Source organism: Lissotriton helveticus, chromosome 1_1 (genome assembly GCF_964261635.1).
Source record: "Lissotriton helveticus chromosome 1_1, aLisHel1.1, whole genome shotgun sequence".
NCBI classification, from domain to species: Eukaryota; Metazoa; Chordata; class Amphibia; order Caudata; family Salamandridae; genus Lissotriton; species Lissotriton helveticus.
Window position 1 is genome coordinate 1899491120 of NC_136057.1, and position 27429 is coordinate 1899518548.

The following is a 27429-nucleotide window of genomic DNA, read 5'->3' on the forward strand; positions in this document are numbered from 1 at the left end:
TGCTGCTCTCGTTAAGTAATTCGAAACCTCTTCTACTATTACTAGGTCTCATGGAGCATAAAGGTCTTCATAAAAAAATACGAATTGTGCAAGTATTCTGCAAGTTTCTGTGTAGAGTATGTTACCCGCTCTTTTAATGACCTTTATTACGTTTTTAGCCTCGTTGTCGGCTAATTGGTATGCTCATACCCTACCCACCTGTTCGCTATATTCGTATTGAGTAGATCAATATTTATTATAGGCGGCAGCCACTCTTTCCTTGAGCATCCCTGCTGCTGTTTCTCATGCTTTTACCAGATAAATATAAATCTGCATCGGAATACAATCATTCCGCCTAATGGCTGTTGCATGACATGTTTCCAAGTTAGCTAGCACTATATGAGCCGCCTTAATGGAAGCCTCTCCAGTTTTGTTCTTTTGAAATACAAATTGTTGTGTTGTATTGAATCCAAAACAATACATAATAAAGCAGTGTTAGTGGTAATGTGAATACATTCTGACAACAGTTTACCTATGTGTGAGATATGATCACCATCAATCAATAGGTGGCGTGGGAAAGAAATAGAAAGCCTAGATTTGCTTGTCAGTTGTATTTGAAAAGAAAACAGAATATTGTTGTGATCGGATGTACTTTGAGGGCAAGCCGCAATCTTGGCTATTCAAAGCACAGTATCATTAGCCCAGACAAAGTCTATGCTTGTGTGGGTGTGAATAGTATGTATACCCCAGGAGATATGGGTGTAAAGTTCTCCACATATCCTTAAGATTATGCGAGCGTGCAAACTCGAGAATAGATGCCCGTACTTTGGCATTCTTGTAGTTGTTCGCCGATTAGTAGAATCCATAAATTGGTTCACCCATGATTATTAATACCAGTATAGTTAGCATTAAAGAATTAAACATTTCAGGGTTGTTGACATTAGGCCCATAAACAGCCACTAAGATATATTTGATATCAAAGATTTCAAGTTGAGTGATAGCCCATCTCCCCTTGTGATCTGCTTAGACTTGATACATTTTATATGTGAGAGTTTGGCTAGCTAACATGGCAACGTCCCTGATCGATACACCCTCAGATGTACACACAACTGTTTGATATCCAAGCTGTTTAAGTAGTGCCCGGTCTTTATATGCCAAGTGGGATTTTCATCAGATGAGGCTGGTACATTATTAGCTCCTCTCATACCAATTGTCGTTCACGTACAATATTTAGCCCAGAGACATTCCAGCATAAACATTTAATTACCCACATATTATAACAAAGAATATATCATACACCATAGGTTCTCCTGCGGTACAAATAATTACCTTTAAATAACCTTTAATAGTACTATCTGTAATGAATATAGAAGCCTCTACAAACTGCCACTCCTCCCTGATACTTTGTCCCTCAAATTCAGGGTCCCCCTTGCTTTTACACAGCGCCCTCAGCCTCCCTCCCCAATCTCCTCCCGTCACCCACCTGTGGAAAGTAATCACCACTTTCCTTATTGTTGATGTGGACACCCTTGGAGAGAGAGAGATCACACATAGAGAGCAGCCCAGACATTTATCTGGTTGAATAAAGTGAAAAGAGTAAGCAAAACTAAAAAGAGTCCCTAAAGAGAAAATAACCATTATGAAAAAGAGAAAGAAGACAGACCCTCAAAAGAATAGCTATTTTAGTCATTAAGAAGCCCCCTGCCGCCATCTAGCCAAGACCTCCTGAGCATCCTGTTCCGTATATACAAATTGTGTTTGCCCATCCTTAATAATTTTTAAGCAAACAGGTTTCTGCAAGAAAACTAGTGCCCCTTCAGCCTTTAAAGGGTCAATAAACTGGCGTACTCTCCATTTCCTGTCCATTGTGTTTTTACAGAAGTCCGAACTGGGAAATACAGAAAAGGAATCTACACGAATAAGAGAGGTGGGTCGATCCTTAATTGAGACCGCTTGCCTTAATAGAAAATTTCCAAATTAGATAAGGAAAGGCCTGGGAAAGCATCCTGCGGCTTTGTTAGAAACTAATGGCAGCCTATATGGCCACTGAATTTGACTGTCCCAGTCAGCCAGATCTGGAAAGATTTTTGGAGCAGTTGAACAATGTATGTGCATGGATCCGTGCCCTCTTCACCTTCTGGGTTGCCATAAAGGCGGAGGTTATTTAGGCGTTGCAGATTCTCAAGATCATCGATTTTTCCCTGCAAGAAGTTGAGCTTGTTATCTTGTGCTTCTGAGGTTTTCGCCAATCTAATAGCATAATACTCTGTGTTAGCTACTCGCTGCTGTAGCTACGTAATGTCCGACACAAGCCTTTTTTTTTACCTTAGTAAGAGATTGTTTGACCAATTGACTATCGGCCCTGGCTTGAGTATAGTTTTCTTGTGCTTGTTCTCTCTGGACCTGCAATATTTGAAGAATCACTGTGAGGGAATTTTCTTCGGCCCCAGTGCGCAAACCAGCTGAGTCGTTATCTTCTGTAGCCATTGGGGAAGTTAGAGAAACAAAAGAGGAATGACAAGTCCCATGTACTGGATCCCCGCTTATATTAGAGTCCATCATTTCTGAAGCTGTCATCCCCTTTGTAACGCCTTGAGGTCCTCTTTTTAAATCAGATCCGATTACTGAGCCAGAAGCAGAAAGTCGTGTTATCAGATTTTTAACTTCCCCTTTTGCCGTAACCCACTTCCGAAGAGGACTGCTAACTGAGTCTAGTTTGCCGACACTGCTCCTGCTGTCCCGTATGTAACCTTGCTTGTCAGCTCCCTTTTTATAAGATCTTTCAACCTTGGGTTTGGCATTGCCTTTTTTATGGCTGAGTGGTAAATCGGCTGATTCAACTTGCGATTCCCACATTATTTTCAGCAAGATTGTCACAGTTGTGTTAGCTATATGCGGAATAGCAGTGCTGCTAGGATTGTTTCCAAGAGACTCAGCAGTATTAGAAGGTGAGGAGCGATTGAATGTTCCGGCTGCAGCAATGGAATAGCTTTCCCATCAATGTTCGACCCTATAGAATCTTCCAAAATAGGTTGAGGCAGTGTCTCTCCTTGCTGATTATATAGGTTTTAGTCGCTAACTGGCTGCTCTGTTGCTGGGCTTTTGGGCTGCTCTATTAGCCCTCCATTCGACTTGTTATCCCCAACAGCCAAATCCACTAATGAATTTATTAAGTTTAATGACTGCCCTTCCATATACTCGGATTTATGTTCCTCGCGTTGGGAAGATGGCTTTACTAGTCCCAAATTAGCGTCAGTTTCGGCATTTACTGCCACATTCTCCCTGGTGCCTGAGTGTACAGCCCCTAACAATGCATCCACCATCTCAGTCTCTGGTAAAAAAAACGGCCGTCCCCCCAGTGACTTTAGCCGATTGCAATACTTTCATGATCGGGCAGCCAACTCTGGAAGCAACAGTCTGTGTCGTGTTGCCCTTCACGGTGGAAGGGTGTGCGTCTCTCTCCACATCGGAAGAGCCAGCAGGCTCTGCAGTCGGCCCCACAGGGCTGATCCAGCACGTCATCCCCGCTGAGTGGTCGTCTTCGGTGGACCCATCCCGCAGAGCGGAGCCAAAGCAGATGTGCAGCGCCAGGAACACCCGCTGAGAGAGGAGCATCAGGAGTCATCCAAACCCCGCCGGGTGGAAATCCAGACCTGCCGTGGCATCCGGGTAATCACAAGAATCATACAGGTGAGTAGGTAGCACTGGCTCCTTTCCTAACAGAGCAAAAGCAAGAGAGGAAGTTGTCGGCCTTTCCGGTTTGAAAATTTCCAAGATTTTTAGTTACAGCCAGCTTATTTTTTTTCAGCTGCCACAGCTTTTTAGGGCTCGGGCTCTGCGTACACTGCGCATGCAGTGTCCCGCAGCGCGCGTCCTATTCCCGGCGTTTGAAAATAGACCTTGAAATTCCACATAGCTCGTGCGTGTGGATTTGCTAGGTCCTTTTTCATTGGCCTTTGCGTGAGTGCTGTTTTGAAACAGAACACGCAATAGGCCATAGGCGGTCACGTAGCTCCACCTATGGCCTATTGGTGTCTGTTACGCGCACCAGAGACCATATGTTTTGAATTATCGCGGCTTGAGAGCCGCGATAATTCAAAACATATGCTGGCAGTGGCGCGCGCGTGCACCACTCGCCGTTTATTTTTTATTTTTTTTACAAAAGCGATCGTTTTCAGTCCCGCTTCTTACAGCCCCTTTAACGTGATTTCCCCTTGCTGACATATGTTTATATTTCTCACCGGGTCTAGCCTGCTGGAATAAAAGGAGCGCACCTTTTATTCTGTTGGGCAGTGAAAAAGCTCCCTTCACCCTGGAGTTACCTAACAGGTTGTACCTGTAGCACGTGGTGGTAAAGACTAACCAAGAGAGCTGTTCGGAGCAGGGTTCAGTGCTCACCTTTTACTGAGGACTTGAGCTAAATATGTTTAATAATCAGTCTCCAGCACCAGATGCGCTCCACTGCCCAGTGTGTGTTTTCAGTTGTTGGTGCGCGGGCACTATTGTGCTCAGGACAACACGTGCTGCAGACAGTTCAACGCCAGCCATAGACCCTATGTGGTGAAACAACAAACATGCTCACGCCACGCCCCCCCCACAGAAGCCCCTTCTCTGCTGCACGCTCTGGCATTCGGACCCGAATCCGCTGGTGCTCCCGGCGTGTGCAAGTGGCAGCTGCGCGTGCCCGTGGGCACTTGCATGTACATTTATGAGTGTGCAGCCTAGCGACTAACAGCAACTCGTCCCCCGAACCGGTGCACTTAAGGCCAAGGACGGGGAAAGTTAGGGACATAAATACTTCCAAAGTACAGGAGTGCATTTCTGCGAAGTTTCTTTTATAGTGAATCCGGTCTGCATCAATGACGTGGACAAAATAGCGCCTTGTCAAGGCTATAGCGTATCACAAATTAGGTCACAATGTAGTGACACAGAATCGCGTCACTGTTCATGTTTCACGGAAAGCTCTCCAAAGCCTCCAAAAAGCCCTGACACTGTACCCCAGACAAAAATAACTTTTGCCGGTATACAATTACATAAGAGGTGTGGTCTCTTTGCCATCTGGTAGAAGCGCGTGGCCACTACAGTGGCTTACAAAAAGTGTTGACAGCATAGAGACTCTTACAGGAAGGCGTGATTCCTATAGCATCTTACAGAGGTGCGCGGAAATGATAGCGCCTCACCCACATTTTGTATGACAGTTTAGAGTCTCATAAAAAGACAGGTTCACTACAATACCTCACATGAGCGCGAGGTCAATACAGCGCCTCACTAGAAAGTGTTGATAGCAGAGAGTCTCATAAACGTCCTGATCACTATAGCATCTAGCATAAGTACGTGAGAACTATAGTTTAAAAAAAAATAGCGTTGACACTAGCGTTTAAAAAACGTGTTCACTGTAATGTCTCCCAAAATAACCTTTTACACAATCACATCTCACAAAAAAAGCGTGATCGCCACAGCGTAAGAACAAACGCAGGTAATCAAAGGATGGACGGTACAGCGTCTTACAAAAAAACGTTAACATATTAGTTTATCCAAAAGCATGGTTGCTATAGTGTCTCACCAAACATCGAGGACATTATAGTATGTCACAGCAAAGTGGGCGTTATAGCGCCTAAAAAGACAGAGCTATATTTGAATGTGTAAAGAAATTCGCAAAGAATGTAATTTAAAAGACACAAATGCGAGGCAAAAATAACACAATTGGCGTGTTATCTTGTAACTGGGGTGTTTTTTTCTCTCGAAGTAATGCAAGACATATGCGTATTCCTTCGGGTCAGTTAAGGTGCCCTTCTCTGATGTGCACTTTTCGTGCCCTTTCCTCTCTCACTTCGTCTTAATTCATTACGTTTCCTCTTTTAAATATATTTAAATGTATTTTTCTTATTTTGGCTTTCACTGGAAAACATCTTCGCCATTAGAATAGTCATTTGCGGGACCGTACCTGCATGAGTGACAGCAGAGTGAGAGTGACTGCAGAGTGACAGCAGAGTGAGAGTGACTGCAGAGTGACAGCAGAGTGAGAGTGACTGCAGAGTGTGTGAGTGTTCCAGAGAGAGCAGGGTATGCTTGTGCACTTACACGGTGCAATGACGCACAGGAGCTAAAACAAAGAAAAGGTGAACACGTGTCTTGGGAGCTTCATGGAGGCAGCTGGCCCTCTGTGAGGGGAGCAGCAAGGAGGGGACGCCCCAACCAATCAAGCGCAACTACTCACAACCTACTGTACGATTACAACACAGGCCAAAGGGCAGAGCTAGGTCTTTTCGCATTACGTAGGGTGAGCAGTGTGTGAGTGTGTAGGGTGAGCAGTGTGTGAGTGTGCAGGGTGAGCAGTGTGTGAGCGTGCAGGGTGAGCAGTTTATGAGCATGCAGTGTGAGCAGTGTGTGAGTATGCAGGGTTAACAGTGTGTGAGCGTGCAGGGTGAACATTGTGTGAGTGTGTAGGGTGAGCAGTGTGTGAGTGTGCAGGGTGAACATTGTGTGAGTGTGCAGGGTGAACATTGTGTGAATGTGTAGGGTGAGCAGTGTTTGAGTGTGCAGGGTGAACATTGTGTGAGTGTGTAGGGTGAGCAGAGTGTGTAGGGTGAGCAGTGTGTGCAGGGTGAGCAGTGTGAGAGTGTGTAGGGTGAGCACAGTGTGTGTGTAGGGTGAGCAGTGTGTGAGTGTGCAGGGTGAACATTGTGTGAGTGTGCAGGGTGAACATTGTGTGAGTGTGCAGGGTGAACATTGTGTGCGTGTGCAGGGTGAACATTGTGTGAGTGTGCAGGGTGAACATTGTGTGAGTGTGCAAGGTGAACATTGTGTGAGTGTGCAGGGTGAACATTGTGTGAGTGTGCAGGGTGAACATTGTGTGAGTGTGCAGGGTGAGCAGTGTGTGTGTGTGCAGGGTGAGCAGTGTGTGAGTGTGTAGGGTGAGCAGTGTGTGAGTGTGTAGGGTGATCAGTGTGTGAGTGTTTAGAGGCAGTGTGTGAGTGTGCAGGGTATGAAAACTCGAACTAAGTCCACCACACACACACACACACACACACACATAAGACCACACACATAAGACCGCACACACACCACACACACACACCACACACACACTCTCACCACCACACTCTCACCACCACACACTCACCACCACACACTCACCACCACACACACAACCACACACACCACCAGCCGTCAGTGCACGCTTTCACCGGGCACAAACACCACCAGCCGTCAGTGCACGCTTTCACCGGGCACAAACACCACCAGCTGTCAGTGCACGCTTTCACCGGGCACAAACACCACCAGCCGTCAGTGCAGGCTTCCACCAGGCACACACCACTAGACGTCAGTGCACGCTTTTACCAAACACACACACACCACCAGCCATCAGTGCACACTTTCACCAGGCACACACAACACCAGCCGTCAGTTTACGCTTTCACCAGGCACCCAGACGTCATTGCACGCTTTCACCAGACACACACACCACCAGCCGTCTGTGCATGCTTCCACTAGGCACACACACCTCCAGCCGGCAGTGCACACTTCTACCAGGCACACACACCACCAGCAATCAGTGCACAATTTCTACAGGCACACACACCATCAGCCATCAGTGCACACATCAATTGTTAACGCATCCACAATTAACTATTGTAGCAATCGCAGTATGGTGCACTTTACTTTTAAACATATTCATCTAAAGCGCAGCATGCCACCATTGCTACAATTCCAATCCAACCCACATAATTCCACTACACACCACATGCATACACTCCATAACACATGGCGAAAAGACATTGCCATTTACAATGCCATTAGCTCTAACTCAAATAAATCCGAGATCTATTGCATTTCCAATGCTTGTTCTTTTTCTCCTTACTCCTCTTTTCCCATACCTAAAGAAAATTGATAGTAATCATGATGAATTTGTGGCGTTCATGGAGTGGGAGCTGCTCAGTGTGCAAGCTCAATGCGGCGGCACCAATCTGCCATCTTCCTTTCCCCCCTCGAGGCCGGCTGCCCTAAGAATGCTAAGTGCAGTTTGGAATACCTTTGAGTAGAGAGTTTCTGTAGCCTAGGGACTACAGAAAGGACAACAAAGTTAAAATGAGGTATCTGGATGAATGGATGAAATATTTAAATCCAAGAAGATGTGTGAGTTGTAACAACTTCCTGTGCCATTACAGTAGGTGGGCTTGCAGTTTAATGTTTTAGTCCAGAATAAAGTTGAGGGATTTACCGTTTAGCACAGAGTTCAGAAGTTGAGACTGAACTTTCCTGGTCATTCAGCCCAGCAGAGATTGATGACTTTAGAATAACAAAGTTTGATCTATTCAGGACAGCTCTACAATCTTCTGGGCTACTGCCCAAAGAGGGTGCCGTTCTTTTGGGCTTGGTGAAGCCAACCCTCATGCATTTCAAGCAGCACCATTTCAGGCTTCAGCCCTGGCACATATGGTAAAGATCTGCTAAGCCCTGGCCAAGAAAGATACTTTGGCGGGTATTCCAGCCCATTCCAGCCTTTTGTGGTTGCTTGCACAGCTCTTTTCAGGGGTGTCCCGGTTGATGACTTCAACCAGGCAGCACGATTCAGAAAAGGGGGTGTTGATGGACAGAGCATCTGAATTAAGCAGAACACTCATACCCAGTCAAAAGATCAGGGCTTGATCCATCACCATTTTTTAGGAGTGTTCTGATTAACTCAGATACTCTGTCCATCACCACCCCCATTTTGAAATTATTTTGGCCACTATGAGTGTGGAAGGGTATGCTCAGACATGAGTCCCTTGCTCACTGCACCATCAGGATTCAAGCAAGCCGGGCCGAAGACGGCTGTAATGCCAGAAACCGGTCCCCGGAAGCTTGTTTCCTTTCCAGTGAAGAATTGGCTTGGTAGTTTGGTCTGCCCTGTTCCCATGATGCACTGGGCCAGGGACAGACTAATTTGCATATAGCCAGGTTCTGAACTGGGATGGTGCAGTGAGCTAAAAAACGGTGATGGATCAAGCCCTGATCTCTTGACTGGGTAGGAGTGTTCTGATTAACTCAGATACTCTGTCCATCACCACCCCCTTTTTGAAATTATTTTGGCCACTATGAGTGTGGAAGGGTATGCTCAGACATGAGTCCCTTGCTCACTGCACCATCAGGATTCAAGCAAGCCGGGCCGAAGACGGCTGTAATGCCAGAAACCGGTCCCCGGAAGCTTGTTTCCTTTCCAGTGAAGAATTGGCTTGGTAGTTTGGTCTGCCCTGTTCCCATGATGCACTGGGCCAGGGACAGACTAATTTGCATATAGCCAGGTTCTGAACTGGGATGGTGCAGTGAGCTAAAAAACGGTGATGGATCAAGCCCTGATCTCTTGACTGGGTAGGAGTGTTCTGATTAACTCAGATACTCTGTCCATCACCACCCCCTTTTTGAAATTATTTTGGCCACTATGAGTGTGGAAGGGTATGCTCAGACATGAGTCCCTTGCTCACTGCACCATCAGGATTCAAGCAAGCCGGGCCGAAGACGGCTGTAATGCCAGAAACCGGTCCCCGGAAGCTTGTTTCCTTTCCAGTGAAGAATTGGCTTGGTAGTTTGGTCTGCCCTGTTCCCATGATGCACTGGGCCAGGGACAGACTAATTTGCATATAGCCAGGTTCTGAACTGGGATGGTGCAGTGAGCTAAAAAACGGTGATGGATCAAGCCCTGATCTCTTGACTGGGTAGGAGTGTTCTGATTAACTCAGATACTCTGTCCATCACCACCCCCTTTTTGAAATTATTTTGGCCACTATGAGTGTGGAAGGGTATGCTCAGACATGAGTCCCTTGCTCACTGCACCATCAGGATTCAAGCAAGCCGGGCCGAAGACGGCTGTAATGCCAGAAACCGGTCCCCGGAAGCTTGTTTCCTTTCCAGTGAAGAATTGGCTTGGTAGTTTGGTCTGCCCTGTTCCCATGATGCACTGGGCCAGGGACAGACTAATTTGCATATAGCCAGGTTCTGAACTGGGATGGTGCAGTGAGCTAAAAAACGGTGATGGATCAAGCCCTGATCTCTTGACTGGGTAGGAGTGTTCTGATTAACTCAGATACTCTGTCCATCACCACCCCCTTTTTGAAATTATTTTGGCCACTATGAGTGTGGAAGGGTATGCTCAGACATGAGTCCCTTGCTCACTGCACCATCAGGATTCAAGCAAGCCGGGCCGAAGACGGCTGTAATGCCAGAAACCGGTCCCCGGAAGCTTGTTTCCTTTCCAGTGAAGAATTGGCTTGGTAGTTTGGTCTGCCCTGTTCCCATGATGCACTGGGCCAGGGACAGACTAATTTGCATATAGCCAGGTTCTGAACTGGGATGGTGCAGTGAGCTAAAAAACGGCGATGGATCAAGCCCTGATCTCTTGACTGGGTAGGAGTGTTCTGATTAACTCAGATACTCTGTCCATCACCACCCCCTTTTTGAAATTATTTTGGCCACTATGAGTGTGGAAGCGTATGCTCAGACATGAGTCCCTTGCTCACTGCACCATCAGGATTCAAGCAAGCCGGGCCGAAGACGGCTGTAATGCCAGAAACCGGTCCCCGGAAGCTTGTTTCCTTTCCAGTGAAGAATTGGCTTGGTAGTTTGGTCTGCCCTGTTCCCATGATGCACTGGGCCAGGGACAGACTAATTTGCATATAGCCAGGTTCTGAACTGGGATGGTGCAGTGAGCTAAAAAACGGTGATGGATCAAGCCCTGATCTCTTGACTGGGTAGGAGTGTTCTGATTAACTCAGATACTCTGTCCATCACCACCCCCTTTTTGAAATTATTTTGGCCACTATGAGTGTGGAAGGGTATGCTCAGACATGAGTCCCTTGCTCACTGCACCATCAGGATTCAAGCAAGCCGGGCCGAAGACGGCTGTAATGCCAGAAACCGGTCCCCGGAAGCTTGTTTCCTTTCCAGTGAAGAATTGGCTTGGCAGTTTGGTCTGCCCTGTTCCCATGATGCACTGGGCCAGGGACAGACTAATTTGCATATAGCCAGGTTCTGAACTGGGATGGTGCAGTGAGCTAAAAAACGGTGATGGATCAAGCCCTGATCTCTTGACTGGGTAGGAGTGTTCTGATTAACTCAGATACTCTGTCCATCACCACCCCCTTTTTGAAATTATTTTGGCCACTATGAGTGTGGAAGGGTATGCTCAGACATGAGTCCCTTGCTCACTGCACCATCAGGATTCCAGCAAGCCGGGCCGAAGACGGCTGTAATGCCAGAAACCGGTCCCCGGAAGCTTGTTTCCTTTCCAGTGAAGAATTGGCTTGGTAGTTTGGTCTGCCCTGTTCCCATGATGCACTGGGCCAGGGACAGACTAATTTGCATAGAGCCAGGTTCTGAACTGAGATGGTGCAGTGAGCTAAAAAATGGTGATGGATCAAGCCCTGATCTCTTGACTGGGTAGGAGTGTTCTGATTAACTCAGATACTCTGTCCATCACCACCCCCTTTTTGAAATTCAACCAGGCAGCTTCATGGTTGTTCTTGCATACTTTTCCAAAGCACTACTGCGTCATATTTCAGGCACGTAGTGATGGCAGCTTTGTCTAACCTGAGTTGCACAGTTATATTGATTAACCAACACTATTCAGTCCCACTGCTGAGAGGGAAATTGCTTTAGTACTTATTCATAAGGTGAGGGATCTGTGGGATGTTTCTGGTAGACAAACATTCTTCTCACTGATTTCTCACCCCCTTTCCCCCTCTCCGATGAGTTAGCACCATGATTAAGATCCCAAGGTATATAAACATGTTACAGGATGTATTTGTTGCTATTGTGGCTCTCACGGTTCCTATCTATATGCTTTGATGAGCACTCAAATTGATGCCTAGTATACTCTGGTGACATCATGCCCTGAAAAGGGGTGACAGCTGGAGCCACGAGGCATCACTTAGGGGAACAGGAGAGCTCTTGCTGGGGCAAATGTTTGTTTGACTTGTCTGATACCTACAAGGAATATTCATAAAGTGAGGGATCTACAGGACAATATATCCATCAGGACCTTTGACCCACAGGAAGAAAGAAAAAGACAGAAAGGGAAGAAAGAAAGAGGAACAGAGACAGAAAAACTGACAAAAAACATGCATGAAAAAGAACGTGGAAGACTGTGATAAACGGACAGTAATATTGGCTGATGGATAAAGATATAGACAGATGGTGAATTCAAAACTGCAACATTGATATTAAGCAACACTGACACTCCCGGAGCTGGAGGACAGCTTCTAGGAAAAAACATAAGGCGCCTGTTTTTATAAACATAGCCTTAAGATTTTGAAAATAAATACTTTCATTACTTAAGTAACAGTAATTCCTGGAAAAAACTGTTAGCCTTCAGATTCTAATCCTACAGCTGCTATTCAATCCGGGTTCCAGTTGATGGACATTCTCTGGCATAAGTATACCAGAAGCGACTGTTTTCCCATTTGTCTTGCTTCTTCAATGAGATTAGCCATTCTTTTAGATTGCCACAAGAGTGTCAAATAACCAAATAGTACCTTGAAATCCTTTCCCAATCAATATTGTAAATGAAAGACTGGAAAGGGGATCTAAAAGTACTAAAACAACTTCCATTCAATTGCCCTACAAGTTAGCTTTCCTACGTGCAGGTATTAAGACACAAACAAATTGTATTAGAGGATAATTTGTCAACGTTGGAAACAAGAACAGATTTTCGAATGCTTAAGACAATGTGGTTATTCTGAAACTTTACTGATGGAAGCAATAGTTGTAGCATAAACTTCATTTCGGCCCTAGGCCATACAAGTTACAATAAAACATTTGGAACAATTGGAAGCAATACATAAAACACATGCAAAATTATTTGCTGTCATAGCAGACAAAAGAGAAGCTGATAATTATATCAACCAGAACAAAGCAACAAAATCCAACTGATAAAAATAAAAAGATTATTGGAAATGAAGGAAGATAAAGAATTAAAACCTATTTTCACAGTCCAAGTTTTTTTTGCTAATCTGAGAAACTGCGAGAAAAAAACCATATTAAAATGTCAGCAGAGAAGTACAACGAGTTAGAAAAACAATGTATATTTAAAACCCTGAAGAAAGGTACATTCCCAAGCTTTAGATGTGTTTACTGTTGAAACATAATCTGGGTAACCAGTCTATGTAATCCAATATTTGGGAATAGTATTTCTTTGAAATAATGTAACACATTCAAACCTGAATGCTATGTTTATTCCCTAAAATGATTGTGTGGCTTAGGTTACCTGGCACAAACAGATGGGAGATCAAAACTTGATTAACAGAACATAAAAAAAAGTAGTCAGTCTAAATGCGCAGGTTTACCTTTAGTACTAATCTTTATAATGGATACTCTACCTATGGATTTCTCACCTCTTTGAATCCCTCCAAGCACAAGACTGGATCAGGAAACAGGAAGCTTTGCAACATTTCTCCAGAACTGCTGGGTGTTGCCATAACTCTGTCTCTACTCCAGAACCACCCCATGTAGGACTTCACAGAGTCACATCAGGCGCAGCATGATTCAGCAAGAGATGATCCACTTCTGGATTGCCATTCCCTTCTTTGAGCTAATGAAGTCAAGGAAAGGATCACCGTCAATCCAGTACCCACAGGTCGTGCCAATTTGAAAAGAGCCCTCCTGGAATCCAACCAGTGTAGTGTCTCCTCATTCCTGGTAGGATGTGGTGGCAGGTAGAATATTAACAGAGTGGTGCACTGGCCCACACAAAGCGAGGTGACAACTTTCAAAAAGAAGCCTTGATCCTAAGAACTAGCTGAACAGAACAAAATGTGGTGGAAGAGGACGAACAGACAAAGCCTTCAGCTTGCTGTCACCCCAAACTGAGGTAATGCCAATCTAAACACAGTCGTTACAGTGAAGAACATATAGGGCCAAATGTGCATAGGCTCAAAGGGTAAGCCCATCAATGTGAGCACCAAGTTAAGGTCCCACTGAGGCATAACAAATGCGTCATCCCCTTCAGAATACTTATAACTATAAGACGCATACCACCAATGACTGATCTGGTAAACAATGAAAAGCCAAAATGGCTGGCAAATAGCCCTAACAGTGCCCACAGCAAAGCCTTGCCAGGCCAAAGAAAGCATAATGAGCAACACATCAGATAAGCAAGAAGCTGAGGGTAGGAAGAAAAAAAAATATTGAGGCTGGAAGCCCCACCTTACATGGAACTCTCTCCCAAGGCTTCTTGCAGTGAAAACTGCAAGGTACACAACTGCAGGGAGTTCTTTCTCTTGTAAGGTCTACCAGAGGGGCACCTCATAGGACAAAGAGGAATTTGATAGTTGTCATACACGATCATTGAGCCAGATGTTTCATGAACAACTAGACATTGTGAGCCTGCATCTTGGCCATCATGCACACTATCCATGACATGATAACAGAGATTGTCTGGAAAATCTGGGATGACCAGGCATGTTATCTCTCACAAACAAAGAGAGTAACAGGCTAAAAGGCAAAGTCCATTATTAGAGTAAAGGACACGGCTTCCCAAGGGGGGCAGAGCTGTTACCTGGGCAACCTACCCCTAGAATGGGATCGGTGCAGTGAGGACAAAAACTTTCTTCTACTCCACTTGCATAACCTCTTGGGAGTCCCTTTCCCTAGACAATGCCTGCCTAGAGAACTTCTAGATCAAAGGCAACCCAAAGCAGAACCTGGTGCAGCACCTGTAAGAGGAACAGCGACACTTACCTCGGTGACCATTCCCAGTCCTCCCAGTCCTGCTACAGACAGACATCACAAACAGACGTTGTGCGGGTCTGAGCGCGACAGCTGCTTATCAAAGGGACAGGCAATGTTTCAAGCTTGACAACTTTGGTGAAGACATGGTGGCGCCAGGATGGCACCTTGTGTGACTCTGTGATGTCATACCAAGGTAGTGGCAGCCAGTGGCAAATAAAACAGGTGGGGCGAATATTTAGCCCACCAAATGGCACTAATAAAAACCAGTAGTGCCCTTAAACTCAAAGGCAAAGCTCTCAATTGTGGTCTGTTTTAAACAGTGTTGATAATGAGAGCACTATAGTCGGGAAGGAAGGCACTGCCAGTTTCTCCCAGCGCCTGTCAGTGAGTTAAACCAACATAAAATTAAAAGAATTCTAGCCTCGTGCTCGGTACTGCTCTTCATTTCGGCAGCATAGGCTGCCAGTGCTCCAGCCAGCAACTCTCCTTTACCAATCCAGATGCTGCTCTCATGTTGCTCAGGCAGCATGAGAGAAGCACCAGGACTGGTTGGAGTGCGCTGGTTCAAAGCTCCTTCAGGCTCAGGCAGCCTGTGATTGCTTTCCACCCAGCTGTCTAAGAAACTTGGGTTGCAGTATTTAAAGTGTGCATCTCAGGCTGGCCATCACTTGTCAACCGACCGAAGTGACTTGCACACTTTAAACTTAAGTGCACGCTGTTCCTCCCCTCCCCTTCTGCTGCACCGCCCTCAGACTTGGCTCCTGCCAGCATGAAAAATAAAATGGTAATACATGTTTTATTAGCATTTTATTTTTCATGTTTTCTGCTCTCGCAGTGGAGGGGTGACACTCCCTGCCCTTATGGGGGCACCGCTGCTGTGTCTAGGGTGTTTTCATTGCGGGCACAGAGTTGTGGCACTGCCTACTGGCATAACATAGCTGTTGCAAAGTTTGCCAATCTAGTTTGGCACTTGGAGGGATTCAAGAGGTGACAAATCTTCGGGTAGACGAACCTATCAAAAATGTGTACAAAAATAAATCAACTACATTTTCAACTTATTGACAGAGCTAATGGGATAACCCAGGGGAGGCAATAGAGCAATATATTCTTTCTAAGTGAGACCAAACGGGTAAAGAAATTAGACATCGCACAGCCTCAATATTTAAATTATAAAATAAACTTGAAATGCTTTCTATGAGTAATATGATACAATAAGGGGCTTATACTTGGAATGGCAACCACGATGCACAAACTAACATTGGGTAGGGTAATATAAGTCATGATTAACTTTAAGCAAAAGGGTATAATGGAATTTAACAGAAAAGTCCATTTAGGGACGGAAACAGAAATTCTGATCACGTGTTTGCTTGAGAAGTAGTTAGTAAACTAATTTAGGAGACAAGTAATATAATTAATATGTATGATGCTTAAAGCTGTAATTTTCAAACGTGAAAAAAGGCTGGGTATCGGCGTCAGAATAGTTTGGTTGTGTTTTTGGTTCAATCAAGAAAGCTGATAAAAGAATCATGTGGAGTACCTCTGCAGAAGTGCTGTAGTGTACAAAATGCATCGAGTCTATTTAGTACTAATGGTTGGGTGGACGTCTGGGCATCAGCACAGTAATAGTGAAGAAACTATGAATACATACAAGGCATGAAAGCAAGTTAAGAACACTTCATTAAAATTTGAAACTACACAGGGTCGAATCCCGGAAAGTCAGTGAACCACAAGCTTGGGGAAAACATATCTTGGCTACAGAAACTGCTGACCTTATGCCCATTCTCTTTTTGTATTACCTTTTAAAGAGACCTAAAGAACCTCTAGCACACCTGAGACAGGGTGCCAAGCATGCAAAAAGGGCATTGCATGTTTCGATTCTGAGGATATGGTCTTTGGTAAGGACTTACAACATTTACAATGTAAGAATATGATTACCAAATGCTATGCAGTTACCGAAGCTAGAAATACACATTAAAAACAGTCACTACTGAAAGCTTTCTTGCATTTACCTGTAGTTAGCTACTGTGTTGCAGAGGTTCTCAAGAACCATCCAGATTTTTTGGTGCTTCTCAGCATTTTGGGGATTTTGTGTTTCTGTCAATTTCTCTTCACAAGCTACCTTTGGCAAGCCTTCAAGTTCAATTTTTTCAGGTGCGGTGTTTTCATGTGGAGATTCTTGGATTTTTGGAATGTTTTTTAAGCAAAGTTCTTTGACCTTATGAAAGTAAATGTCACATGATTAGAAAATAACTGAAAAAGAGAAGCTCACAACAAACTTGCAAAGTTAGGACTGTCTAAACCAAATAAAGAAATGCTGCATTTTGAACAGATGGACAAACCAGCTCAAGTTTACTGAAATTCTGTAATAAGTGATCAACTACATTTCAGAAGTAACCGCATCAAAGACTGAACTAATGGCAAAAGCACCTAGACCTAAAAGGGGTGCTCCAATATGTAACAGAACTGCATTGGACGCCTTGCTGCCTGTATTCTTACCCGTTTTGGATTTGCCTGCCACCAGCCTACTTCTTGCGGAACCCGCTCCGCGGGTCCCGCTGCGTGAGGAGTGTTTGACAGCAGCGCTTTCAAGGAGAAACTGAGGGAAGTACTTTTTCGGGGCTGCGAGCGAGTGCGTGTGCTCATCTGGGACTGCATTTCCCAGGAGCGCCCGCCAGCCCTGAGCAGCTACACCTGGGCCGCTCTCCCCGACCCCTCCTACCCCTTCCACCTATGTGTGCACACCCTATATTAAGCCACTAGTACTCCCGCAGCGCGGGAGAGCGCGCGGGAGAAGCCCGGGACAAGGGCGGGACCGTCTGTGGCCGTCCGGGGCCGTAAGAGGCTGGGCTGGGCCCCCCCTCCAATATCTACAGACCGGGTATTTGTTGTAACCTATTTGTTTAGTTTCTATTCGGAACAGCTAGTATATTGGTAGGTAGCAGGGGGGCTTGATACATGGCTAGCTCTTTAAATACCTCCGCCTTGCTGTCTTCTATGGGAGAGGTGGAGATGGCGGTTATGGGCCCCCTAGATACATACTTCAAACGCCTGCCCCAGGACATTGATAGGGAGATTGCTTTGGCGGAAAGACGCGCCGGGCGAAGGCTGTCGATAGAGCTTATGAAAACCCCCCTTGAGAAACACATAGGCCAAAGTTTTCCCTCATTGGTTACCCCGTTATCTTCTATAGTACTGCCAGCTACACATGATACATCGCATGAAATATCTGCATCTAATGAGCCACTGGGTACCTCTCCTGTAGATATAGTGGTTACCACTTTATCCCCAGAGCATTTAAATGCTTCTAATCGAGTGCCGAAGGGGCAAAATGTTATATCAAAAGCCTGTGTTCAAGCGCAGGCTATTAAATCCAAACCATGCCCAAAGAGGAAAAGGGTTGCCACTATTAAAAAATCTCAAGTCCCAAATCCCGCAAGGAAGCTCAGGAAGTTGGCCACCAAAACACCCCTAACCCATGTCCCTGTAGAGAATTCTACTGGGGTTATAACGGGGGAGGGAGTTGTTGCCCCAATAGGTGTAGAGAGCCTAATGATGCCTGCATCAACAGGAATAGACCCTATTACTCTAGCAGCCCCAGGGCAACTGATATCTAATCCGGAATATCTCTCGGATTTGGAAAAACTAATACGTTCCCTCTTAAATCCCTTTGAGACTAGACTTAAAAAGCTAGCAGAGCAATTGGACCATCTGGAGCAGGCTAGCTTAGATAATTTTTTTTCTATAAAATCCTTAATTAAGTCTTGCAACAAAATTGGAGAGAATGGGACAAATCATCAGTTAGCAGAGCGGGATATGGGTGCTACGGTGGTCGATGTGGTACCCCTAATTGTGAGTGGTGCATCTACTCAGCGGAATAATGGGCAGAACAGTAAGATCATAGCTGCACCTTTATCCACTGTAAATAATACCAATTGTGGGAAAACTAAGACCAACTGTAATAGCATTGCGGCCAAAGGTAGTAAAGATGGCACAAAAAACTCTGCCTCTGCCGCTAAAAAAAATAGTCCACCCCTACCAACCACTATGGAACTTAGACAGGGCACATTGATAGACATAGATAAAAATCAAGGTAATAATGTTGTTGGATCAAATGTGCCGCTTGCCTCCCAGATAGTAAGCAGAGGCGGCCCTGTAAGGGATGGTAATACCATAGCCGATGGAAATAATGCTATTATAGCAGTGGGAAATGTTGTTCCATCGAGCCTTGCTGTTCCAGAACGTTGTCCACTAAAACCATATGTTAATAAACCCCCGACTCGGATTCCCACGGTTCAACTCACACCTGATTCCTATCCATATGTGGCTATTCTCACCAATGTCCCACCCTTACTGGAAGGTCAAAGAGAAACCTATGACATGTTAAAAAATAAAGCCATGCATTGGCTACGGGTCAATAGACCCCTGCCAGGGGGTGTGGACGGCCTGATCATCGGGGTTAGAAGGGTCAATTGGATTGGGAATACCCTAAAAAAGCAGGGGGGTGAGTGTATCATAATCAACTTCCAGGACCCAAGGGTAGTAGGGTTGATTACGAGACCGGGGTGGAATATTGGCATTGGAGGGATTGGCGTTGTGGATTTGACATTGTTTTATCCTAGACCAGTGTCCAGCTATTCTGGGGGGAGTAATGAGTCAATGAGAATTAGCCTACCTCCTTGGGTAGAGGCCAGCTCTTTCCCTGCCCCTATCCCACGTCTAAATGACTGTTATAAACAGGTATACAACTTTGATGGTGGGTTAGGGCATACGAGGTGGGGATGCTGACGGAATCCAGTCGAACTCATTGATTCTGATGACCAAATGGATAGGGGACGTATCGTGGAGGTAACATTGTCACCCAATGGGGATCTAACGTGTACTTCAGCTGGAGTGGTCCATGACAGGGAATGTGGAAGTACGAGGGGGGGCAATATGGCATTTCAGGAAGATCGGGGGGGAGAATCGTGGTCACTATTAAGTTCTGGTATAAATGATGCTAAAGATGCCAACTGTGTAGATATCGTTATAGGAGAGGGCGGTGACTGTGAGACCTTGACTAATTCACCGGTCATGGTAGCCACCGAAAGGGGGATCAGCAAAGGTGATATCACGGGGAGGTTTCTTTCATGGAATATAGCAGGCTTGGCCTCTAGATTGTTGTCTCAAGACTGGATAGATTTTGTTAATGGGTTCGAAATGTGCCTATTCCAAGAGACGTGGGCTTGTGATCCAGTTTACCTGCCAGGCTACCTAAATTTTTGTATACCAGCGACTAGAGGCCCTAGGGGCAGACCTATGGGAGGTCTAACAGCCTGGATCAAGCAGAATTCTCAAGTCAAAGTAAAAGTGATTGATCTAGGCTGTAAGGATATACAATTATTGAGGTTAACATTAGGAAAGGGTGGTGTGATAGATATCTATAACATTTATGCTAGGGGTATAAGTGCTGGGAATTCTCCCACCCTAGAAGCTCTATCAACCTTCCTTGAATCCCAGTCACTTGGAAATAGAGTGGTTGTGGCAGGTGACTTGAACAGGACTTTTGAGCCTTTAGAAAATACTGAACATCCGATAGGACAAGAGGAAGATGCCTTATGGGGCGTCCCAAACCTAAACCTTATACCCGTGAAGCGGTGGACAAAAGATGTATTGTTGTTGAATGCGTTATGTCTGGAACATGGTTTGAGGGCCCTTAATGGCAGGACAAAAAGTGACCAAGGAGGAAATTGTTCATTCGACAATGGTCATAACAGAAGTAGGATTGACTATGTCATCTGTAGTCTAGAGTTATGGTGTGGCGTGGGCGATATGGAAATCAAGGGGAGAGTAGAAAGCGATCATAACCCCCTCTGTGTTACCCATTCATGGTGGAGGGCCGCACCTGCCCATCTAGTGTCAGGTAGTGAGATCGTACCTGTCATGGCTAATGACTCAAGAAGGGTGAAATGGCCAAATGTGCTGGCCAATTTGGCCACCTTGGAGCACATAAATTTGGAGGTGGATAATGCTATCGCCGCCATGGAAACAGTATATCCTGTAACACCGGGTTCCTCTCTAATAGCAGACATACATGACACATTCTTTTCTTTGATAAAACCGCATTTCATCAAATCAGTCAGGGCAAATAGAAAAGCACCTATCAAATTGGCGAGGTGGTTTAACAAGCAGTGTAGGGCAACTAGACTGGAGTTGGGCAGGGCAATCAAAAGCAGGGACAAGGCTTTGATTAGCACTGCTAGGAAACAATATAATGATAACATCCGCAAGGCTAAGAGGCTGTGGGATGAGGAGTATTGGGAGGAGTTACTTGAGGCCTCTGGGCAAAAAGATTCCAGACTTTTTTGGAAAATTGTGAAATGGGGCAGAGGTGGTACCCCAAATAACCCCGATAATAATGTTAACGAGGCTTCGTGGGTCGAGTATTTCAAACCCCAGTATGCGGAGAATAGGGATATAATGGCCACAGAACCAATCCCTGTGGTATTTTGCAAGGGTGATTTATTTTCAATCAAAGAAGCTGACCTTGTAATCTCATTACTTCAGGGGGGGAAAGCTCCGGGGTTAGATGGAATTCCCTCAGATATTTTCAAACATGATAAGGTTCGGTGGGCAAGATATGCGACTGTGCTGGGAAATGCCCTTGCTAAAGGGGCAAAAATACCCGATGTATGGAAGGGGGCAATAATAATACCGATCTTTAAGAAAGGCGATCGGTCACTCCCGGCAAACTATAGACCGATAAGTTTGCTGGCCACTATCCAAAAAGTGTGGGGAAGATGGTGGTCGACAAACTTATGGCCTGGGTAGATGAGTACAATGCTTTATCCCCCTACCAGGCAGGATTTAGGCGGGCAACCAGCACGGTTGATCAAATTTTTCGCTTCACTATGCTACGGTGGGGGACTGTACTCCTTGGCGAAGGCAGCCTTTATGTAGCATTTGTAGATCTGAGGGCTGCCTTCGATCTGGTGCCTAGGAGCAAGCTGTGGGTGGTTTTGAGTAAGATAGGGGTCCCACTCGAGCTGCTTACATTAATAATGCGTCTCCACGAAAGCAATTTCGCTAAAGTCCAGTGGGGGAGGAACGGGGAATCTACCATCAACTTCCCAGTTGAGCGGGGGGTACGGCAGGGATGTGCCATGGCACCCCTGCTGTTCTCCTTGTTCATTAATGGTATAGTGGATAGGATGCTGGATGCGAGGGTTGACGCACCTTCGCTAGCGGGCATCAGGGTTCCGACCCTGATGTTCGCTGACGATACCTTGATCGTGTCCAAAACCCCGGCAGGACTCCAGCGAGCCTTGAACATATTTGATATGTTCTGTAAGGAACGAGGTCTCGAAGTTAATGTAAATAAAACCAAGCTGATGGTTTTTGGGCAAAAGCGCCAATCCCAACCTAGGGTATCTCTGAACAGCATCAGACTAGAGGTAGTAAATGTTTTTACATACCTAGGGGTGGAGATATCAAGCAAATTTGGTTGGTCGAGACATATTGAGAAGGCGGTGCTGAAACACCAGCAGATTTCAGGAGCTCTTCGGGTAGAACAAGCAAAATCCAAAACTAGGCCTATTAAACCAGTTCTCATGGTATACGACTCAAAAGCCTTGGGCGCAGCCCTTTACGGGGCTGAAGTCTGGGGCTTTGAGAGGTTTAATACCCTCCAAAGATCTGAGAACAGGTTCCTGAGAGGGATAACTAGTCTTCCCCAAAGTACCCCATTAGTACCGCTTGGCCTGGATTTAGGAAGAAGATCGCTTAGTGATCGTGCCCGACTAAGGCCTATCCTCTATTGGAGACGGTTATGGACGACCCCAGAAATTAGACACTATGCTGAGGGGTTCTCAGCCTTAGTTAAATCAGATGTCTTCCACAAAATTACATGGCTAAAAATGCTTAGGGACGCCCTTACTGAGCTTGGTCTCTCCAAACTTTGGGGAAATCCCCTTGGGGAAGTGTTCCCTAGTAAAACCACTATAAAAGCTATATATTGGGATTACATTGATCAGAAGCTTTGGAGGAGTGCGACCTCTGAATCTATGGGGGGTAGGTTCATGGAAATTAAAGCAAGACCTGCCCTAGAACAGTACTGGGACACTATAACTGTTCCGTTAGACAGGAAATTATTTTTCCAGTTAAGGGCAGGTTCCCTCCCCCTGAGGTCATTGACGTCCAGCTGGGGAACCAGTAGTAGTTCGTGTTGCCCGACATGTGGCGCCCCAAACGAAAGCATAGCACATTTTCTATTCCTGTGTGAGGCCTATGTAAATCCGAGAAAATCCTGGTTGACACCTGTTTGTAGAAACCTTGGTGTTTTAAGTGGTGTTGAGGGGCTGAGAATTATTTGTTCCTCCACTGAATTGTCCATTGTAGTAGGAACGGCAAAATACCTGGGTTGGGCTTGGTCCATAAGGCGGAGGGCTCTATCTCTTAACATGCTTTGAATCTCACCTTTTTGATTGTATGAATTAGTATTCCTAGTACCCTGTGGGAGAGAATCATGAATTTTAATTGTAAAATGCTGCTAATATGTACGTTAAGAGCTTTTGACTGTATACATTTGGTTATGGTCTACAAAGCGGGTGATTTTGCACTTTAACTTGCATTTAGCTTCAGCACTTCAAGAGAAAGCTTATATTAATTATTATTGGCAAATATTTTATGTGTGTGTATTGTGTATTTTTACTTGTAATTTATTGCCAACGTATGTCTAGAGTTTTAAATGTGTAAATTCATATGTGTGTGCTTTTATGAGTGTATAACTCGAATAAAGCTTTTTCATCATCATGCATTTCCCAACCATCAGAACTGTAATAATTTGCTGTAGTTTTGTCATCAAACTGTGGCTTCTTCTTTGTGCGCAGAACTCGTTGATAGATAGCAACCAATAGGCAAGAAGTGAAGTGCTATGTCATCCAACCCTATAATACCAAACTTAGAAAGCTAGGACTGACCCATAAACGCATGGAAAATGCATGCAAACTGCTGTGACTGATTATGAGTGTTAAATCTTTGGCAAGGATTCAAGTATAATTGGCTTTGCTAGTTGGAGGTTACTATAGCACAAAAAGAAAAATGGAAAGCACAAGACAAAGGTTGTTGTGCTCAAAAATCTCTTTTTGTTTGCAAATCACTATTCTACACCTGTTTCACCTCCCAGCAGCTCAGAGTGCTTAGCAACACAAATTTTAGAATCCCTCTGCGGTGAGAGGCAAGATGGCGGTCGGATGAGGCCGTAGCTCGCACCACACCAACAGAGGCCCATGGGTTTGAGGAAAGTTAAGACGTGGAGGATGCGGGAGATTTTACCCAAGACGGCGTAATAACCAGAATACATGGAAATCGTACAGTTGGTTACAGGAGCTGGTAACGGGAGTGGCACGGAGAGAGGGGACGGAGCACCGGAGCTTACCTGTGGCGTCCTGGCTCCACTGACTCCGCGGAGCTTGCAGGGGCGGAGTCTGCGGCTGGCGGCTTGCTTCGGGCAGGCGGCTTGCTTCGGGCTAGCGCTTTTCCTCTCACGTAGGCTGCGGAGTGCACTCCTGGCACTTACTCTGCGATTGGCGGCTCCCTCTTTGGCTGCAGGACTCCCGGAGCAGAAGACTGCTAACAGTGCGGGCGAGGGGCGCGAGTCAACGCTTGACGATTCTGCCGGTTCAGCATCGGGGCAGGCGGAATCTAGTGAAGAGGAGGAAGCAGGCGCAAGAGATTCGGCAGAAGACTTGGGAACGAGCGCGGTGCAAACTGTGAGCGCTGTGTTACCCGGAGGGTCAGTGAAGCAGACTCTGGGACCGGAAATGGCCCCAAAAGTGGCAGCAGCAGTAGTGAAGGCAAAAACAAGGCTTGCCTCAAAAACCCCTGCTCTGGCTAAATCACCTATAGACCAAAGGTTAGCAACACCACCAACACCATCAAAGCCGCATGGAGGAGAAGATGTAGGGACCAGGGCAGTTTCAGGAGCCAACCCCTTGTTGGAAAAAAATAAAAAGGGAGGAGTGGCGACAAGGCAGGCTGGACACACAGTAGTGGACCTCCTGAGGACCAGTGGCATCAAGGAGGCAACGGTGGTGGCAGCAAGTGGAGCAAAAAGTACAGCAGAGATACCGGCTGCACAGATATGCAGAACTGCCTCCCAGAACGATCTACAGAATGAACAGGTACTGGTGATTGGAGGAGATGGGGGTGGGCTAGGACCCAGAGGTAACGAAGATGAGACTGGGGTCAATCTTATGGACATACACACTATTGCTCATGATATCAATGGGGGAATGGCCAAGGGGAGAGCAGCTAATGTTGACAAGACGACCATAGATCCCCCGCCTCGGATATTGTTGCAAGTCGAGTCCGATAGGGGTGAGGGAAGCTTAAGTACCAGAAACCCTGAGAAAGACTCTGAAAAGGAGCTGGACTTTTATTCTGTCTCGGATGGGGGAGAATGGACAGATGAGGCTACAGCTAGCAGCAACCCAGAAGTGAGCGAAGCGACGTAGAGCAGGAGCTCTCAGAGGACGGGAGACTTAGGACCATTCAGAAGAGGAGAAGTAGACGGGAGAAGGAGCTTCCATGGGACTACACCCCCTCGGTACAACTAACAGGTACCCCGGAGTTGGGAGCAAAGGGGGGTGAGGCTAATACATCACCGACACTCGAGACTATCATGCAGGCGATATGTGCCCATCCCGAGGAGACCCGACAAGACGGCCGCAAGGCCCAAGCGGCAATAATAAAATTGCAGGGAGTGGTGCGAAAACTGTCTAAAACATGTGGTACATTTGGGGAACTAATGTCAGATCTGGAAACGCGAGTCTGTGCAGCCGAGACAGACCTTGCAAGCACCCAGGAGATGGCTAAATCACAGGAAGCACAGATAACCGACATCCAGTGGAAACTGGAAGATCACGAGAACTGCCAACAGCGGATTAACTTGCGGGTTCTAGGGGTACCCGAGGGGGCGGAGGGGGAGGATATCCGCAGATATGTTATTGGACTGTTTAGTGACTCGCTCCCTGAGCTTACAGACTAGAACTGGTCGCTGGAAATTCAGCGAGCACATAGGGTACCCTTCGTGCAAAAGCAGCCAGCTAGGGCTGGGTCGCTACCACGAGCTATATTGGTGTATTTTGGCAGTTTCCTGTTACGACAGGCAGTGTTTGAAAAGGCAAGCCCGAGGCAAAACGTACTAGAAACGGGGTGCCATATTTCGTCAGGCCTGACTTCTGTCACACCATTGTCGAAAGACAGTGGAGGTTGAGGCAGATGATTAAACCATTTCAAGACAAGAAGGCCCAGGCTTTCTTAAACAACCCTGTAAAGTTGAAGGTTATTTGGAATGGACAAACCTGTTTCTTCCTGTCTGAGATAAAAGCTAAGGGGTACCTCGACAGCTTAGCGTCATGTGAAAGGTTGGGATAAAGTAATAGAGGAAAGGAAAAGTGGGAAGGGGCCGTCGCTAGCAGTATATTGGTACATGGGGTGCTCTCTCTATGGGGAGGGTGCTCTATATTTTTGTTCCTTACCTTGGTTTTTATCTCAGTCCTGTGGGGGTTCCCTTTTTTTTCTTCTTATAAATGTCTTTTCTGGGACGTTGATTATTGAGAGAGGGTAGTCACTGTAGTTGCACAGTATGTACTGGAGAAAAATAAAGAAGAAAAAAAGAAGAGGGGATGGCGCAGGCAAAAGTCAGATATATATTCCACAAAAACAGCTGAATAAGGCCGTGAATGCTATAGAAAATATGTGGGAAAGAAGGACCAATATATATACTAGAAATGGGTGGAACAGGTAGAATCAAAACCAGATGGGGAGAATAAAAATGTGCTAGATAAATGTGGCAGGATTAAATAATGTAACCAAAAGGGGCAAGCTGGGGGAGTTGGAGAAAGTAAATGCATTTGATGTTATCTGTCTCCAAGAGACCCATCTGCCTTGGGATAAAAGAAACTTAATGATGGTGCAGTGGTATAATTTATTGGTAGCTACAACACAAACAGCAAATGTTCGTGGAGTAGTCATTTTGGCTAAAACGTCATTGGGCTTAGCAAAACGTAAGGCAGCAGATAAATACGGGAGGTGGGCTATAGCTGAGTTAGGGGTGGGGGTCACTATATACTCAATATACGGGTCAAAGTATGATGAACCTCAAATTTTTGAAGACCTCGAGATAGAACTGGCAACGTGGCTACATCCCTTGTCTTATGTAGGGATTTGAACATTGTTCTACATCCCTTACCCGCTGCTAACAATCAAGGGAGTTATCAGGGGCGAAAGCCAAAGGTTTATAGAGCACTTACATCATTGGTAAGGAGCCAGGGGTTAGTGGATATGTGGCAGGCTAAAAATACATCTCAGAGTCTGGGCAGCACATATTATTCGTTTCCCCATAAGAAATATGTAAGGATAGACTATATTTTTTGTACATTAGAACTCCTCAATAAGACTGATATAACAATCCTACCTAAGATCATATCAGACCACAATCCACTAGTCTTGGGGGTGGAAGTAACAGATGGAAGTCTGCAGAGGGGACAGTGGACTGTTGATAAAAAGCTTCTTGTCAATAAGGAGTACATAGAGCATATAAGAAAATGGGTAGTTGATTTTTTTAACACTAATAGATATAGTGCCTCAAGAATAATAGTCTGGGATGCATTTAAGGCAGGGGTAAGGGGAGAGACTATTAGTTATGTGGATATAAAACGAGCAATGTGCAGGGAAAAAAATAAGGAGCTAATGCGAAGGCTAAAGGCA

At 45.7% G+C, this 27429-nt stretch overlaps 1 protein-coding gene across 7 annotated transcripts in view; it reads right to left on the reverse strand.

The window, feature by feature from the left end:
- SWT1 (SWT1 RNA endoribonuclease homolog) overlaps window positions 1-27429 on the reverse strand; it is a 1000634-nt gene that overhangs the window by 201802 nt on the left and 771403 nt on the right. For all 7 annotated transcript variants that reach the window (XM_078642786.1, XM_078642831.1, XM_078642776.1 and 4 more), the window contains one exon: window positions 16692-16897. In XM_078642786.1, coding sequence (XP_078498912.1) covers window positions 16692-16897 — 206 coding nt within the window. The remainder of the gene's footprint in view (window positions 1-16691; window positions 16898-27429) is intronic.